Consider the following 18,943-nt stretch of genomic DNA (forward strand, 5'->3'; position numbering starts at 1 on the left):
CCTCAGAAGAATATCTGGACTCATCAGATTCCCAAGATCCAGAAGAAGACTCAGAAGTCTGGGAACTAGCTCCAGAGGACACGACATGAGAATATCTGAATCCTGAAGACTCTGATGCAGAACAACCAGCCTCAGAAGACACGGCATGAGAATATCTGAACTCTGATGACTCCGATGAAGAGCAACCAGCCCGGGGAGACTCAGAAGAGTAACACCAGGACTCAAAATCCTCCTCAGCAGACGAACCAGCATGCTCAGCAGACCCAGAAGAAGAGTAAAAGGAGCGCGGATACGACGAAGGGTCGAACGAAGCGCGAAAGGGAAGCCAAAAGGGACTCGGCGAGGAAGAAGGTGGTAAAAGGAGGAGAAAAGGACGCTCCTAATTCGTAGTTCGGGGCGGGGTCTTTTCCCCCTTTCGTTGGGGGTGAGAGAAAGAGAAGCAAGAAAGAGAGAGAGAGAGAGAGAAAGAGAGCCCAGAGGGGGGGTGGACGGAGGGAGCGCACAAAAGGCGACCCGAGGTATAAATTGGTTTGTTTGCCGCGGAGATAAAAGGGGCCGCTAAATGTTATCTTTAAGGTGTCGGATCAACGCAAATGTGGCTGAGTTACTCGTAATTATAGTATACACGGGGCTCGGCCCCCTCGTCTCTACCTGGCCGCGCCATATCGGTCTCTGTTCTCTCCCTCGCTCTTCTCCTCATTCTCTCTCACTCCACGGGCCTCGTTCCTCGCGCGTCGGCACCATTGGCGTAACCATTGGCCCGGAGATTCTATCGGGCCGAGATCGGGACAAGAGGACTTGTTTGGTTAGACGCGAGCATCGCTCGAGGATCGTGAATAGCTTCGGACCCCTTCTCTTTGGATGATTTGAGGTGGTGGGGGAACGGGGATCCATCGGGGAGGAGGCTCCCCATTAATTTGAGACAAGATAACCCCCCTACTGTCTCCCTCGTGGGATCGGCAGCTGGTTAAAAGCGTAATGAGCAAGCTGAAGAGTGCGGTTTCATTGTGAGCGATTATGAAGTGCTTTGGTGGTTCATTCGGTTGCGGAGGATTGATTGGAGGGGATGATGCTAGAGGTCCTGTTGATGGAGATAGCTTTTGTATAGTTAGATTGTTTATCGTATGGTTTTGTACAGCAGAAGATAGCTGGTCTAAATTTTAAATCGATACTGGGTGGTTAGAATTATCTGGGATGTTTTGTTGCTGTTATGTTGAATGATTGATAACTAGGGAGTCTAGGGAATTTTTTGGATGTCAGTCTGTTGACTAATGAAGGATAGTGTATGTTTCTGTTTAACAGAAAACAGTTAGCCCATGTTTGAAATTGAGATTGCGTGCTTAGAATCATTGGGATGGTGAATCTAGGGGATTTGATATCCCTAATGTTGATCATTTGATTTATAGTTTGTGTAATTGTATAGTTGGGATATGTATTGTAAGGTCCTGTATAGCAGAAGAGAATTGATCCATGGTTCTAACAATATTTGTAGCTTAGGATCACTGGGGGTGATTTCGAATCTAGTGAATTTTGTATCCCTTGTGTTGGACAAATAATTTATGGTTAATGCAATTGTATAGTTATTATATGGAATATTTGTTATATGGTTTTGTATAATAAAAAGAAGTTGGTTGTGGTTTAAAATAATTCCTGGGGATTTTTAATCTGGGGAGTTTAGATGTCCTTCTGTTGGACAATTAATGCTCAGCCACTGCCTAGGGAGTCTAGGTAAAATCTAGGAGAATCTAGTTGAATTATAGCTGTATTGATGGTGTATCAGTGTTTCGATATTTTGGGGATTAGGTATTTCCGAGGGATTACGCCAATGGACGTGCTTTTTATCTCAGTTTCCAACAAGATGGGACTCCCCGTTGGTGTGGCTTGAAACAGCCGCGCGTACAGTGGGGCCAACATTATAGCACAAAATAATAATTCATAAATTATACGCGCCGCGATCGTTTAGAGGCTTAGGTATACAGCTCACTGCACATGAAGGTGATTCCGGTGCAGGTATATCAATAAGCCTGGCTAGATGTGTAGTTGTCATACCGGGTGGCGCGAAAAAACTAATGCTTACATTTTTTTGTTGAAATTTACGATCTGCTACAGAGTGGGAGCACCATTACGTTTACTAACAAAGAAATCTAGGTCATATGTTATAAAACATCAACCACTGTAAACTTACATAAAAACATAATTTCTTAAACTAAATTTGCATTTGATGAATTCAATTTTCTGCTATGTTATGACAAATTGTAAGTTTTTTAATTTGTCAACCAGTAGCAGAATATATTTTGCTTGTTGTTTAAATAATTAATTGTTTAAGTTTAAGACATGTTAAAATTATCTATTATTAAAAATAGAAATTACAATATTGTTTAATTTTAGAAAATAATCTTAATGTAGTTACTGTAAATTATTCCAGAAAAATTGGAAGAAGATGTTCATGTTTAGTAGAGAAAGTTTATTACACTAAAAAAATATTGCAAAGCGTATGATATCGCCATCTTCCGTCGCAAATTTGTTCTACTGCAATAGATTGGGAATTTATTTATTAATTACGTATCTGATATAATTCATAAATTTATAATTTTAGAAATCCATTCACAAACAATTGGGATATAATTTACCACTCCGATTTATCAATTTAAGCGTATATAACAATAAAATATGGTTACTCAAATTTTAAATCAATTCGTTCTCTAAAAGTGTAAAATTGTTCCTTAAGTTCCCTACTTATATCAATAATCGTAATGTATAATGTTTATTTAATATTTTCCCTTGCTGCAAAATTACAAAACCTCTCTGAAGGACTAATGGCGCCATCCATGGCAAAATGTTGAAACTACTAGTCAAATAATACTATTCTTTCCCAATAGATGGCGCCACAAACTACTTTTAAAAGTAAAAATCTACAATTTCGAAATAAATGGTCTTAAAAATTGAAAAAATAAAATATAAGTAAATCTAGAACACAAACGAGCTTACACAAACCTTAACCATATTTTTAAGATGAAATGAGCCTGCATAAAATCGGAATTAATTCTCCATGAACCAACTTCCAATATAGTAATCCTGCTCAAAGCCACCGACAAGGTGCTGCCAACCATACCGACCGATCCCAGGACATAATAGCACATGGGTTGGCGGTCTTTAACAGTACCTGGTCGGTGTCACAGCTATGTATACAATTTATGATTGTTGCTATCAGTTGCTATACAAGCAAGCTGTCCAAAATTTAGAGGTTATGTTCCTATGATAGCATAGCACTTTTTCGGTGAAGTACAAAAACCAATAATCGCGTGGAGAATTGTACAGAAGCTTAAAGCAAAATGGAAAATCACGCAGAAGAGCAAACAGAAAGTGAATGTAGTTTCAAGTTCCACGATTTTATGATAGACATTGGCACAACGTATGCCTGTCATACAATTAAAATGGACAATTGTCTCTACTTGTGGGTGGGTAATCCAAGGAAGCAAATCATGAATGACTTATCTTTCGCCATTGTATCACCGTTTGCAAAGGAACCACTTACCACAAAGATTATGGGACCAATATCTGATGAGACGTCGAGCAATTTTGCCAAGAGGCTGTCCAAGAAACTTTCAAAACCTGTCTACGTTAGCTTCAATGTTGAGGTTGATAATCCTTCTATGCGTGCGCTGGAAATGAAATTGAAAGATGAATTAGCAGCGCATCCCGAGGCCTTTTAACATTCACTAGTTCAATACAAAATTGTCTTCTGATTAATTGTGTGATATATGTACAAAGATAAATTGCGCTTTTTGTATTTTATATTAAACATGATTTAAACCAACTCCATGTTCTAAGCTACTTTCATTTCTCATGTAATACCATTTGATAGAGTAAAAATTAAGATAGATTTACATTAAGATTGATAGAGGATAAAATGAAGACTTAAAATTAGAAAACATAAAACCACATATTCCTAACCTTTCGTTAAATTTAAGGAGTTGAATTAGCCGAATACATAACCTGAACGTTATTCTATTAATTAAACGATGTAAAAAATGTTCAAGATTTCACAAAAATTAAATAAATCATTGTATGAGTACTTACATACGTCCATTTGGAGATTCGCGCCCACTTTCAACAATCGGTGTGAACTTGGCAATAAGTTTGACATTCTAGGGAATTGTGTGTAACCTCCAAATATAATCTAGGGAATTTTTTGCGATACAAATTATACACTTTTATGTTAACTTCAGATGTAGCCGTCAAAAACACGTGGGTACTTAGCCATCGATTTAAACGTTTACACGAAATTGCACATGTGATCCGGTTTTTTGTTTTCCAAATATGTTGCTGCAAAGTTTGAAGACTTTTATCGATCGGAAGAAAAGTTATGCAGAAAAGCTTTCACCCTACAAAAATTCCAAGGTAAATACTATTTCCTTCATATTTATTTCATTGAATTTTTCCCTGGCATCTAAACAGTCTCAATTTGTTACAACCATAATTGTGTTGTAGGAGCTCAGTAAAGATGATCACCAAAAGATTTTGGATGTTCTGTGCGAGCTCTTGACGAGTCCGAATAGTACGGAGGATGTTGCTGAGTGTTTCCCACAATTGCTACCCGCATTAGTTTCTGCAAGCATATCCACGAAAAAAGTGTCTTACAACGATGGGGACACGTTGCATAAATTGAATTGTGTTGTCCTGGGAAAACTTGTTTGCAAGAATCATGATCTATTAGCGTAAGTATTTGTATAATTATGTTCTTGATTTTTAGGTCTGGCGTTGCGGTCTGGTGAACTTTAGACAAGGAATCAAAATACCTGCTATTTTATATTAAATCATTATTGTTTTGTTATTTATAGTTTAAACTATTACTTTGGACAATGTGTAACGAATGTAGTCGCTGTTTAAAGGAAATTAAATTTGATTGTGATGCAAATTGTTGTTTTGTTAGTTGCATTAATCTTAATGTACCAAATATACTCTCTCAATTGCGTTTGTAGTGCAGACTGTAGAATTTTCATTTTTGTTTTGTATGCTAGTATTAGTATTAAAAAGAATTAGACAATAATTTAGATAAAAAAATATACAGATATAGTTTAATTTGACTAAGCATAAAGCCTTGTAATTATAGGACTGAGAAAAATGATTTGTTTTTTAATTATAGATTTGTTCTGCACTACTTTGATGCAAATCCAGCACCATTTGAATCTATTGAAGATGATTATACTCCTTCAGCTAAGAGGCGTAGCAAAAAAGGAGTGTCATCACATTATGAAGTTTCTGATTATGATTTAGTAACAGCCTGCTACGACATTCTATGCAGTGCGCCAACGCATTTCAAATATGCGTGGAATTGGTCCAAATTTTACAAATATTTAGCAGTTGATGATGAAGCTGTTAGATGGTAATATATTTTCTCAAATAATTATCATGCTATTACTATCCATTTAAAAAGAAGTATAACTATTTTTAATTCTTTTTCAGGGTATCAATTAACTGTATTGCAATCGTATTAGGCATGTCAGAATCCTGTACATTAAATCATATGAACAACCTAGTTCCAAACAGCCAAAAATATTCTATACTGTGCCAAAAGACTAGCCAAAATAATGTAACATCAGCAGAAACTGAAGAAATAGATCAAATGTTCAACAATTTACCATCAGTAGTATCCATAGGAGGGATTCTCCTTCCGGTCTTTAAGAAATCAAAGTCTAAAATGGAGCAGAACTTAGTACCAGTACCATCTACAAGAAAAAATTTACAGAATTTAGCTTTGGCAGTATCTTCTAACAAATGTGTATGTCTACAAGGCGCTGTTGGTTCTGGAAAGACTGCTTTAGTGGATTTTTTAGCAGAGGCAACGGGCCACAATACAGCAAATTTTTCAAAAGTACAATTAGGTGACCAAACAGACTCTAAAATGTTATTAGGAATGTATCTGTGCACCGATATTCCTGGAGAATTTCTGTGGCAACCAGGAATTCTGACTGAAGCTGTGCTATCTGGCAAATGGTTGCTTCTGGAGGACATTGATTGTGCTCCGACAGATGTTATCAGCGTCGTTGGACAGCTTGTAGAAAACAAAACATTATCAGTTCCTGGTTACAGAGACTCTATTCACATAAAAAGTGGATTTCAATTATTCGTCACTGTGCGATCAACAACTGAAGGAACACAGAAGCCTCTCAAAATGTCTCTACCATTCCAGAAACATTGGTCCTGCGTTAATGTGGAACCATTATCTAAAGAAGAACTCGTAACAGTTGTACAAACTTCATTTCCAGTATTGCATACAGTAGCTACGAGAATTGTAGACGTATTTTTATTGTTTTCCGTCGGCAAACACGAAGAGGATGCTGAGAACTGCGTGAGGAACGCTAGACAAATATCTACTAGAGATCTGATCAAGTGGTGCTCTAGAGCAATCGTTGATTTTGATGTATCGTCACCTGTGTCTGCGTTGAAGATCTTTCAAGACGCTTTGGATATATTTTGCTGCTCTGTGCCCAACTGTGGTGCGTATAATTGACTTCGAATTTGAATCAGCTAAAACTAAGTCATATAATTTTTGCTTCTGTTCTTTCAGCTCAACGACTAAACTTAGCAATATCAGTAGCGCACAAGTTAGGCATAGTAAAAACAAAAGCAGAGTACTTCTGCAACATGCACAAGCCTTCAGTGGATTTCCAAAAGGAGAACCTAACAGTTGGCAGAGCAAAATTGGTGATAAAAAAGTCAGCGAGAGTACAGCTCCCAGTCAAAAGTTCAAATTTCTCTTACACAAGACCATCTGTGTGTCTCCTAGAACGTATAACCAGCTGCGTAGCACAGAAAGAACCTGTGCTTCTGGTTGGTGAGACAGGAACAGGGAAAACAAGTTGCATTCAGTACCTCGCACAGATCACGGGTCACAAACTGGTGGTAATAAACATGAATCAACAGAGCGAGAGCACTGATTTGCTTGGCGGTTACAAGCCATTGGACTTCAAGCTTCTGATTCTCCCAATCCGCGAGGAGTTTGAGATCTTGTTCCGCTCTTATTTCGCGATTGAGCCAAACAAGAAATTCCTGAGCCATATTGGTCACTGCTTTGAAGAGAGGAAATGGAAGACCTTGACTAGCCTGATGATCCATAGCACTAGCGCAGCAATAAAGAGACTCAAAGCAAATCCACAGAATCAGGACGCAGTGCAAATTCTAAAGAAGTGGGACGCTATGGCTAGGAAATTGGAAAAACTGCAGTCTCAAGCGCAGAGTAACTATTCCTTGGCCTTCTCTTTCGTCGAAGGTGGCCTGGTCAAAGCTCTGAAGAATGGGGATTGGGTTTTGCTAGATGAGATCAACTTAGCTACCGCTGAAACGCTGGAGTGTCTCTCTGGATTACTAGAGGACTCGTGTGGATCGTTATCTTTGCTAGAACGTGGGGATAAAGAGCCGATAAAGAGACACGCAGACTTTGCGATCTTTGCTTGCATGAACCCCGCCACTGATGTCGGGAAGAAAGATCTTCCCGTCGGACTGAGGAATAGGTTTACGGAATTCTTCGTCGACGAGCTCACAGAGAAATCAGATTTGCAACTTCTCGTGAATTCCTATTTGAAAGACTTGAACCTCCCACCTGAGAAGATCGATGGCATCGTCAAGTTCTATTTAAATGTCAGAAAAGAGGCTGAGAGAAATCTCTTAGATGGAACAGGTCACAAGCCACATTACAGTTTGAGAACCCTGTGTAGGGCGTTGAGCGTGTCCTCACAGAATCCTTGTGCAAATGCATTAAGATCTCTGTATGAAGCATTTTGCTTGAGCTTTCTAACGCAATTGGATAGCCAGTCGTACCCGTTGGTGCTGAAGATGGTCGTGAAGGCTATTTTAGGCGAGAAGGCTGCCGTTGCGATTCTCAAAACCCCAATTCCAAGACCACACGGTGCATCCGACAGTTTCATCTGTTTTGAAGGGTATTGGATCCCTAGAGGCGATCTCAGCCCCGAGATACCAGAGAATTACGTACTAACCGAAACGGTAAAGCAAAATTTGAAGGATTTGGTACGAGTAGTGTCCATCGGAAAGATGCCGGTACTTTTGCAAGGTGATACCTCTGTCGGGAAGACTAGTTTGATCACATACCTCGCGAAAGCCTCCGGGCACATCTGCGTTAGGATTAACAACCATGAGCACACTGATCTGCAAGAGTATGTTGGCACTTATGTGGCTGACTGCACTGGGAAGCTAGTCTTCAAAGAGGGTGTTCTAGTAGACGCTATGCGCAAGGGATATTGGATAATCCTGGATGAACTGAATTTAGCTCCCAGTGATGTTCTAGAGGCTTTGAATAGAGTTCTTGATGATAACAGAGAATTGTACATTCCAGAAACACAACAAGTGGTCAAAGCACACGATAACTTCATGCTCTTCGCTACCCAGAATCCTCCAGGACTGTATGGAGGAAGGAAGGTGCTGTCTCGAGCCTTTAGGAACAGATTCGTTGAACTGCACTTCGACGAGATCCCACCGAAAGAGTTGCAAATAATACTGCACAAGAGATGCAAGATGCCAGAAACCTACTGCAAGCAGGTGATCAGCGTGATGACGGAGCTCCAAGTCAGGAGGAAGGGAACAGCCACGTTTGCTGGGAAGAAAGGGTTCATAACTCTCAGGGACCTGTTTCGCTGGGCTGAGAGGTACCGCCTTGCACCTGATCACAAGGGAACTTTATATGATTGGAGCCAACACCTGGCTGACGAAGGATACTTGGTGCTATCCTCCAAAGTCCGACATCCTGAAGAGTGCTTGGAGATCGTACAGGTGCTGAAGAAGCACCTAAAAAGAGACGTTGATCCTGATTCTCTGTTTTCACTTTCCGATAAAACTTCACCGGTTACGAAACCAATCCTAGAGTCTCTTCTGTCGAAGAAGATACCAGGGTTCGAGCACATTGTCTGGACTTTTCCAATGCGCAAGATGGCAGTGCTTCTCACAAAGGCCTGCGACTTTAAAGAGCCAGTTCTTCTGATTGGTGAGACAGGTGGTGGCAAGACTACGGTTTGCCAGCTTCTGTCAGTGATCAGACAGCAGGAGCTCAGTATTGTTAATTGCCACATGCACACAGAGGCCTCTGACTTCCTTGGCAGTCTGCGACCTGTCAGAGATCACATGGACAATCAGAAGCTGTTCGAATGGGTGGACGGTCCTCTAGTGAAAGCCATGAAAACCGGAGGCTTCTTTTTGGTGGATGAAATTTCTCTGGCAGATGACAGTGTCCTTGAAAGATTGAACTCTCTATTAGAACCAGAGCGCAAGCTCTTAATTGCTGAGAAGCCATCCAGCGATGATAATGCTACAGTTTCTGCTAGCGAAGACTTCATTTTTGTTGGTACAATGAACCCTGGTGGCGATTATGGGAAGAAGGAACTATCACCTGCACTGAGGAACAGGTTCACTGAAATTTGGTGCGAGGGATGCACATCTTTCGACGATCTTAGGTGCATCGTGGCGCACAATCTTCGTGAAGGATTGAAGGAAAACGTTCCTACAGCGATTATAGCGTTTCTTGAGTGGTTACAAATGACAGAGATAGGGAAGAAGCTTGTTATCAGTGTCAGGGATGTGCTGACTTGGGTGAATTTTGTTAATTGCTGTGGGAACTTGGAAATTGGGGATGCTTTCTTCCATGGCGCAGCGTTGAGCTACATTGATGGACTTGGATCTGGTGCGACTGCCAATGAAAAGTAAGCAACTTGCAAGTATACGTCCAAGTCTAGATTTCTCAGATAGTTGGCAAAGAATACATTTTTATCTATCTCATACAAACAATTAATATATAAATTAGTCACTAATTTCTGTAATTCTATATGACTTTTCAGTGCAAAAAAGATTAAGGATTTCAAGGCCTCAGCAGTGAAGTTTATCAAATGTCAAGTAGATGACACTGTGTTGTGTTATAAGTCCACGTTGATGTTAAACTGTGAACAGTCCGATGTAGAAAACCTTGACGATAAGTTTGGTATCTCGCCATTTTATGTGAAGAAAGGTGATGAAGAAATTCCAAGTGATATAGGCTTTGCTTTTAAGAGTCCAACAACTAGGATAAATACTTTGAAGGTTCTGCGAGCTCTGCAGTTGAAGAAACCAATCTTGTTAGAGGGTAGTCCTGGAGTTGGTAAAACCAGTTTGGTGTCTGCTCTTGCTAGAGCCTCTGGTCATCGACTTCTCAGGCTGAATCTTAGTGATCAGACGGTAAATATGTATGATTAAAGTGTAAATGAGTTAAGTGACTCATCCAGTGTACTGTCAATACAATATTACTGTTTTAAATCTTGTACAGGACATCTCTGATTTATTTGGAGCCGATTTGCCAGTCGAGGGAGGAAAGCCTGGAGAATTTTCCTGGAGAGACGGTCCATTCTTGAGAGCCTTGAAACATGGGGATTGGATCCTACTCGATGAATTAAACCTTGCTTCTCAGTCGGTCCTGGAAGGCTTGAATGCATGTCTGGATCATCGTGGAGAAGTCTACATTCCAGAATTGGGGATGACTTTCACTGTCAAGCCTGGCACACGACTCTTTGGCTGCCAGAATCCTCTGCGTCAAGGTGGAGCTAGGAGGGGACTTCCAAAATCGTTTTTAAATCGCTTCACACAAGTACGTCGCAATTCTGACATACTTGAAATTTTTCTCTCGTTTCAACTCATTTTTTATGCATTCAAATAAAAACATTTATTTCTTTCAGGTTTTCGTTGATGTCCTGGAACGAGAGGACTTGAGCTTCATCTTAAAGACTCAATTTCCAACGATACCAGAGGATTTAATGAACAAAATGATTAGGTTCAATGAAAGATTGAGCTCGGAAGCTGGCATCACATGGGGTCATTCAGGTTCCCCTTGGGAAATGAACCTCAGAGACATGACCAGGTGGTGTGAAATAACAGTGGCAGCTTTTGCAAATAGTTCAGGGAAGCGTTTCAATCCCGGCAAAGGTGCTCAGCTAATTTATATTAATAGAATGAGAACAGATATCGACAAACATCAGGTAATTAATTTCTGATCATCTTTAGCATCATGTAAATTATTAAAAATTATTTGAACCTTGTGGAAATTACGGGGACATGCTTCAGAAATTTTTTTTAATTGTAGGTGGTAGAGATTTATTATGAGACATTCCCACTGGAAATTTATCCTTTGCCAGACCCAGAATTCCCAGTTCATTTTACAAAAGAGAAGATCTTCTTAGGGGACGAAGTGTTGGATCGCAGTGACTCTGCAGTGTACGAAGACGATAATCTGTTGCTCCTCAGGGACCAGAAACCTCTCTTGAAAGATCTTGCGCATTGCGTTAACATGAATTGGATGACTATTCTTGTAAGTCTACGACCCACGCTTTCGCTCTCTTCACTCCCGAATGAAATTTCATGCTTGAAGTACTTACGTGATAACCGCGCTGTGGAATTTCATACAAATTTACATTTTTATGGAAAAAGTCGAAGCCATGAGAAGGGGGGAAATAAAATACAAGTTCTTTATCCTGGAAAGTACGACGATTATTTTTAATGGTTCATAATATTCCCTAAGTAAACATTTTTTTTTAAAAAACCATTTTATCACATTGGTACATTAAAATAGCTAAAAATGCATATAGAGGTAAATACTTCTTTGCAAGAATCGTTTCGTAACAATTTTTCTTTTTTCTTTTATAAAAAAATTAGTAGACTTCACTAGATGAAGAATTATTGTAAATAATTTGTGACTTGAATGTACACAACGAAGATTTTATTTTTCGTTTTTTACTGTTATTTAGAGGTCTGTATTTTTTGAAATTATTTGTTAGATTGGAGATACCGGAAGTGGAAAAACGAGTCTCGTTCATCTGCTCGCGAATTTGGCCGGACAAAAGCTGAAATCGATCGTCGTAAATTCTGCGATGGACACCACGGAGATTTTGGGCGGCTTCGAACAGGTGAGTCTTTTTTATTCATTTATATTTCTTTCAGCATAAACGGCTTACACAAAAAGTGTAGGATTTCATAGATTTTTTATGGAAACCACTAAAACAACAGAGTATTTTAAAAAATTAAAAATGAGTGATAATATTTTATGAAATTATTGTCATAAGAAATAAGAGAAAGGAATCTTGGCACTCGCAGTTGTCAAAGATAATCTATTTTTATTTACACATATAATGACATCGATTTAATTTCACAGACGCAAATATAAGTGCTTGTATAATCAGCGATACAAATCTTGCAATCAATTCGTCGGACGATTCTCGTAAATTTCTATTCTCAATCCGCCAGGCACCGTTTATCAATCAACTTAGAAATTATAATACCCTTAACGCTATCTTCGTTCAGATAACATTCACTTTTAATTAATCAGTTATGATTAAGCTTACCCGCAAGGTTCTTTATTTCCACGTTTCCTTACGAAAAGTCTTTCAAGAGAAATTGACATTGTTTCAGGGATTTTCCGGACTTAATTTCGATCGATTAATTAATCAAAAGAATTTTTCATCGTTAAAAGATTAATAAATATTACACAATTAATTCCATTAATATTTGGAAAAAAATATCAGGAACGCCATAATTAAACATTTTCCAATACTGGACAATTTATAATCATTGTCAATGCAAAATGTAACATTTTTGCGTATTGAAAATTTGTATTTGTTTCTGTTATGGAAGTTAATCAACAGATTATAGTTAAATCCAAGAATGCGAACTGAATCACAACCACTCAATTTCATTTGCGAATATTTATTATTGTTTGTTTATAATAAATATGTTTTTTCATGCAGTATAAAAGACAATGAAAATTGTCTCTTTTTAAAGTATGAACATTTATAGTTTATTTAAAATTTGTTTTTTTTTTAAATATGTGTAATTATACTTATTTATTAATATTGCAATATAAAATAATTGTTTAAATGAAATTTTCAGGAAGTTGTATTTGATATTAAAATTTTCAAATAATTGAATGGAGAGGGGGAATAGTGTTTTTCCATGTTTGTTTATTCACTTACAGTTGTCATAGGAAATGAAGAAAACGCTTGCGTTTAAATGTGTATTTAATTTACAAATAATTTATAAACTCTATTCATATATAAACAAAATTTATAAATCCTCTTAACTTATACAAATTCGTAAGAGAAAGTCTAACAGAGAACGCACGTCCGGAAATCCCTAAAGTTTTGCATAGAAAATATATATGTATATAAGTATATATTATTTACGAACCGGTACACATATACAAGATGGTTTCCGCGTTAAAAAGTCTTATTATCCTATTTTGGCATCAGGATATTTTTTATTTTCATATTTGATTCTAATACTGGTTCAACACTTTCGTGATATTATTAACTTTGTGGCACAATATTGCAGTATGGTAGAATATTAATTTATAAAACGAAAAATTGTTATGGTAGACACTTATAATAAATAATCGTTGATCCAATCGGTAATCTTGTAACTATATTAAATTCCAAATCTAAATAAAAAATTATACTAAATAATATTTTCATTTCCAACTTTTCATTTTTCATTCAATAAAAATAATTCAGTAACTGAAATATCAAAGAAAATAGACAGCAATGAAAAAACTAATAGAAATAATGTTCTAATGAAAATTCATTTGGCAACATACGTTTTCCATCGCACACAATCGAACGTCCCTGTATATGTGTACGGCGCGTCCATACCCATGTATAATATATTTGTATAATAAGTGTATAATAACGACGATAGTAAATAATACAATACTGACGGCCGCGAGAAAACCTCTAGGCCACTTGAGTCCCCCAGTTGAGTGGAAAGCTCATTTAAATGGTGCAAACTAGGCTAACTTTAATTCCTAAAACGATCATTTAAATTTAAATATCCCTAATTGGTGCGCCTAATATTGTTTCGATTCACATTAAAGGAACTATACTTCGTCGGTGACAGTATCTTTCTCGCTACGATTTTTTTCGTGGTTTCTGTTGTGTTTTATATTTTTTTCCACCATTCTTTTCTCCGCTAGAATCTGGCTGCGCAATCCGCCATTTTATTGCCGATACCTAAATATAGTCATCTAAAAAGCGAAGTTTTACGTGGAAACGTGCGTAAAATTGGCGATCGATGGACCTACGTAACCCTTTTTCTTTTTGTTCTTTTTATACAGCGGGAGAAAATAACATTTTTGCTATTTTTGTTGCATTTGATCACCATGTTCTTTGTGAAAGTTAATTCAGTTAAAAATGTTATTGTTCTTGATTTATCTTTATACATTGTAGCTCTGGAGATGTACCTAATATACGAAAACATTAATCTTTTTTAGATTTAATAACAAATTTTTAATAATTTTGTAACATAAAATTACAATTATCGATTGTTTATTTGCAATATAAGGACATTTTTATTTTTATCAGATTTAAAAATTATGTTTTTAATTACAGACACTAATAAGTAAACAATGCTTACGGATTTAAAAAGTGAATGGCTAGATAAAAAAGTCTGTTAACAAGTGGTTTTTGGCACTCGATGTTTGGCACACTGTCAGTCCGGAACGATGCACAAACCTTCTTTCTGCCGCTGTACAAAACACTTTGGCAACTTTTCGAAATTTCTCCAGTCCCTCATGAGAGAAACCGGTTTTTAGTAATGATTTCCCAAGAAGTTGTCGGCCATCCCATTCCCTTCGTGGTTTTTAAAATATCCGGATGTCTCTGAACGATTTTCAAAATCGCTTACTCGAAGGAGGAATTTCTGACGCGAATTTTGAAAATTTTTTCGCTTTCGCTTAAAACGTCTCCATTTTTTTTTGTATTTCTCATTTCGTAAAATTGTCATTTTACGAAATTTACCATTTTTAATCTTCAGTAGAAGTAAAAAAAATTTTGCATATTTTTTTCCAAAGAATCCTAACTTTTTAATGATCTTTAATGGAAGTCAAATGAAAATTTTGGTTAACCTATTTGATGTGTTTATTTATTGTTCTCTCGTCAACACAAACAGCAACAGATTATTATTAAAAATCATCTGGCTCACGGTATCGATAACAGTGACCACGTATAAAACTATTTCCTCTTCAGTTTTAATAAAAACAGTATCATCTGTGGTTGTATGTACAAAGAAATACTTGTATATTCATAAATGTACAACTAACAATCACATAAAAAATATCTGGCTGTTAATTACAATTATTTAGCACCAATTTTAAACATTAAATTCACTAAAGTGTACCCTGTAGATCAATTCTAATTAAACAATTTAACAAATGAATTGTGGGAAACTTTTAGTAATTAAATCCAAAATTACGGTTTCAAGTTCGAAATTTGAGTGCTAACCTCTGAATCCAAAATGTAGGCTCAAAGTTGCAACTCTGATTTTTAAATTGCATTAACAAAATTTATTTATCACTACGGATGGAAAAATGGAAGAATGCCGAAACAAAAATCGGTGAATCGTTTATAAACAAGTTCTCGGTGAAGTAATATTAATTTTGATGGTCTGTCAAATTCTTCAGAATTTCCTCCGTGCTCGGGAAAAGAAGGAGGTGGGGATAATGGTGGTAATCTAAATGGAGAATTTATTCGCTAGGAGAATCGCTGCTAGTTGGACTGACATTTACTTTCGTGTTATTTAACAACGGCGGTAACAAAATGCTCGATCTTCTACTACTGTCCGACTCGTAAGCGGTCGATGTACCTTTCGACCTTGTGACCAGCGTCCATGGATCCGGCGGTATGATCATGGAGTCGTCCTGCACGTTTTATAATTCCGCGATTAATTTAGACTAGTTAATCTTAAACAGAAATCGTGAGAACGGACACCTTTTATTTGTGACACACAGCTGTTGAGTTAGTCGCATGCGTTTTCGTTTTAGCATCGACAAAACGGAGCTCTCTGAAAGTCTCGTGCAAACAGGCTAACAAGGTACAGTATTGTACTCGATATATGTGAAAAGTTTGTTGTAATAATTAATTATTTTCTTGTGAAATCTTTACCAGCATATTCGTCACATTTTTCTGATTAAAACGAGCCCAAACACGATACGATTAGGATCACATTTGCTCGCTTAATCCACGGTTCAGTAGAACCTCGATTATCCGAACTGAAGATGTCTGTATGACATCTGAGTAAACATGATCCAAATTGTATCGTGTTTGGGCTCGTTTTAATCAGAAAAATGTGAGGAATACGTTGGTGAAAGTTTCATGGAAAAATAATTAAAAATAACATAGTTATGTTATTGGATTAGTATTGTTTCAGCTTTTCGAGAAATCTTTTCACATAAATTCAGACAATGCTGTAAATTATTTTCACAGTAACAATTTTCGAAAATAAATTTCATGTTCACTTCGAAATCAATGCAGTGTTAAAAAGCGCTCGATACAGCGAACAAATCGAAGCAATAAACTTCATTATTAAATTGTTCTCGTATTCAACAACCAACGAAAACGGCATTCACAACGTTTTCCTCTACTCATCGCAACGTGGCCAACAAAACCGTGCAAAACAGCGTGCACGGAACTGAAAACGTATAAAAACGCACAGAGGAGTGTCACAAAAATTAAAATAATGACTCGGGTATAAAACAAACGCAAGCATTCGACATCCTAGAGGTGCACAAGCAAACAGTGCAAGCTCCGACAATTTTTCTCAATTATTCTCGCGGCCCTCTGAACGACATAATTCCCGAAAAATTCGACCAGGCCGAACATCGGAGGCTGGCAATTCGACGCCCGGCAAGAACAATCTCCAGTGAAATTTGCTTTTCATTATGCTGTCTATAGTCCCTCCGTGACAACCCGCAGCCTGGAAATAGGTAGTGAATGCCACCGATTTTCGCGACGTTGATTTTTCGAGTGGCAGCCGCTCGAAGCATAAAAAGGTCTATTTACACGAATCAGTGACGTATTTGTCCAGTTTCGGGACGCTTCCGGAACAGTGTCGTTCGTTCCGGTATCAATGACGAGTGTTTACATATTTCAGTGCTCGTACCCGGCTATCGATCAGCGTGTTTGCCTTAGTTTTCGAAATGATTGCCTTTAGTCGCCACGGGTATGGCCACGTTGGCCCCAATTTTTCCTTTATTTTTAACCGTGGCCGGATCCTTCACAATTTCAGGAAAAAATCGATCATTCCTTGGAAAATCTTCGAGACGGAAAAAATTTGACCTTGGTATTCAATTTTTCTTAACCTCGTTAATTCGATAAGATCAACCGATTTGCATGATTGTACGCAGAATTTTCCTTCCCGAACCAATTTCCCGAATTATTTAAATTTGTTAGTGGACAACGCGTGAAGAGAATTTTACTCGTATTCTTCCTTCTCGTCAAATTCGAAATTTTCTTTCTCACTTGCCCAACAATGTCCTTCGCAAACAGGCATGATCAAAAGGTCCGGGCGGTCTCAAAAGGGTTAGAGAGCGGCCGATCTAAAGTACCAGAAGCTTCTCAAAAGCAGCAAGCTCAATCATCGTGTCAGGCGGCGTGCAACAACGAGAAGCAGGCACGGAAAGAAGCAAGTTTGGTTCGTTCAGTGTATAGCATGCAACAGAGAAAGAGAGAAAGAGAGAAAGAGACCCGGGTGGTGAAAGTTTTCCCTGAGGATAACGAGGAAGAGAAGAAGAAAGATAGAGAGAGAGAGAGAGAGAGAGAGAGAGAGAGAGAGAGAGAAGTGTCCCGTGAGAAGTGTCTCGAATACCAGTAAATGTTTGCCCGTCGGCGGCAAGGGTGGTTTTAGGAGAGCAACGTCGGTGAGGTCCGGACAGCTGTTTGGCTGCGCCATGGGCGGTTCTGGAGGCGAGGGCACGGCTTCAATGGGCTCCTGGTATCGCGGTGGTTGCACCGTTTCCACGGGGATGCTTGGACCCAGAATCCAGCTGGCGATGCTCTCGCAACAGCCGCAGAAAAACTCGGACAGTCCCTGCCGCAGTCCCCGGTGAAGGCTCAGAAAGAGCACCGGGTTCACGAAGGCGTGGATGTACGCGATATGTAGAGTCACCTGCAATTTAATCGGTCCCCAGGTCAACTCCCTCCCCCTCATTGCCTTATTCTCATTCGTCACATTTTTCTGATTAAAATGAGCCCAAACACGACCCCGTTTGGATCCCACTTACTTCTTTAATCCACGGTTTTCTGTAACCTCTACTATCCGAACCTAGCGATCGGGTAATTTATTCCCTTCATCGCATCTCCTTCGTTCGTCACATTTTTCTGATTAAAATGAGCCCAAACACGACCCCGTTTGGATCCCACTTACTTGTTTAATCCATGGTTTTCTGGAACCTCTACTATTCGAACTAAACAATGTCGAACAAATGTGAAATAAAAAGGTAACTAAAAGTTACCCAGCCTCTTACCTTGTACAGTGAATCTTATTGTATATATATTTCTTTAAATCAAATTATTTACACATAAAACACATGTTGAGATAATAGCGAATCACTCAGTTCGGATAAGCGAGGTTTCCACTAAATCGTGGATTAAACCAGCAAATACGACGCAAACGGTACCGTGCTTGGGCTTGTTTTAATCAGAAAAATGTCACGCACACGCCAGTGAAAGTTTCACAGAAAAATGGTTACAAACAACAAAGTTCTGTCACCTAAAATATTATTGCCTGTGTTCGATAAATCCTGCCATTTCTATTTTACGTCCTAATTCAAGTTCCCAATTTGACATCAAGGAACTGCAATGTCAGGCGTTGTTCCAAGACTCAAATCGGGGTCCTAATCGACAAAAGCATCCACCTCTACAGCATCCCAAAAAGTCCTATCAAGCCAAAAAACGAAAAAGTCTTTGCCAAGGGGATGTGTCCCGATATCCGGACTCATCCTCTACATAAATAACCCCCGTCGAATGAAGCAGCCTCCCAAGATCGAAATCGAGCTTCTAATCGGCGGGAGCCGTGGCTTTCCTAAAAAAATCCTAGGAAACGAAAAAACGAAAAAGTCTCTGCCAACGGGGGATATCGTTCGGATAAT

General features: G+C 38.4%; 4 protein-coding genes across 5 annotated transcripts in view; 3 read left to right on the forward strand and 1 right to left on the reverse strand.

The window, feature by feature from the left end:
• LOC143358944 (uncharacterized) overlaps positions 1-18,943 on the forward strand; it is a 321,603-nt gene that overhangs the window by 237,873 nt on the left and 64,787 nt on the right. The gene's annotated exons all lie outside the window — the stretch shown is intronic.
• LOC143359390 (proteasome assembly chaperone 4) lies at positions 3,185-3,817 on the forward strand. Its single transcript, XM_076797313.1, has one exon. The coding sequence runs from the start codon at positions 3,333-3,335 to the stop codon at positions 3,711-3,713; it is 381 nt and encodes a 126-aa protein (XP_076653428.1). The 5' UTR covers positions 3,185-3,332; the 3' UTR covers positions 3,714-3,817.
• LOC143358929 (midasin) overlaps positions 4,257-18,943 on the forward strand; it is an 85,740-nt gene continuing 71,053 nt past the window's right edge. Inside the window, exons 1-10 of the mRNA XM_076796468.1 lie at positions 4,257-4,401; positions 4,492-4,718; positions 5,147-5,386; positions 5,467-6,500; positions 6,572-9,710; positions 9,846-10,218; positions 10,307-10,624; positions 10,713-11,012; positions 11,117-11,341; positions 11,808-11,936. Coding sequence (XP_076652583.1) covers positions 4,321-4,401; positions 4,492-4,718; positions 5,147-5,386; positions 5,467-6,500; positions 6,572-9,710; positions 9,846-10,218; positions 10,307-10,624; positions 10,713-11,012; positions 11,117-11,341; positions 11,808-11,936 — 6,066 coding nt within the window. The 5' untranslated portion in view covers positions 4,257-4,320. The remainder of the gene's footprint in view (positions 4,402-4,491; positions 4,719-5,146; positions 5,387-5,466; positions 6,501-6,571; positions 9,711-9,845; positions 10,219-10,306; positions 10,625-10,712; positions 11,013-11,116; positions 11,342-11,807; positions 11,937-18,943) is intronic.
• The window catches only part of LOC143358935 (uncharacterized), a 49,011-nt gene continuing 44,930 nt past the window's right edge, over positions 14,863-18,943 (reverse strand). The window contains exons 7-8 of the mRNA XM_076796480.1: positions 17,662-17,961; positions 14,863-15,715 (exon numbers count right to left, since the gene is read on the reverse strand). Of these exons, the coding sequence (XP_076652595.1) occupies positions 15,542-15,715; positions 17,662-17,961 (474 nt within the window). The 3' untranslated portion in view covers positions 14,863-15,541. The remainder of the gene's footprint in view (positions 15,716-17,661; positions 17,962-18,943) is intronic.

Source organism: Halictus rubicundus, chromosome 11, assembly GCF_050948215.1.
Source record: "Halictus rubicundus isolate RS-2024b chromosome 11, iyHalRubi1_principal, whole genome shotgun sequence".
In the NCBI taxonomy this organism is placed as follows: domain Eukaryota; kingdom Metazoa; phylum Arthropoda; class Insecta; order Hymenoptera; family Halictidae; genus Halictus; species Halictus rubicundus.

Excerpts from the sequence above, each read along its gene's own strand:
- LOC143359390 (XM_076797313.1), top strand. The coding sequence starts at position 3,333 with ATGGAAAATCACGCAGAAGAGCAAACAGAAAGTGAATGTAGTTTCAAG.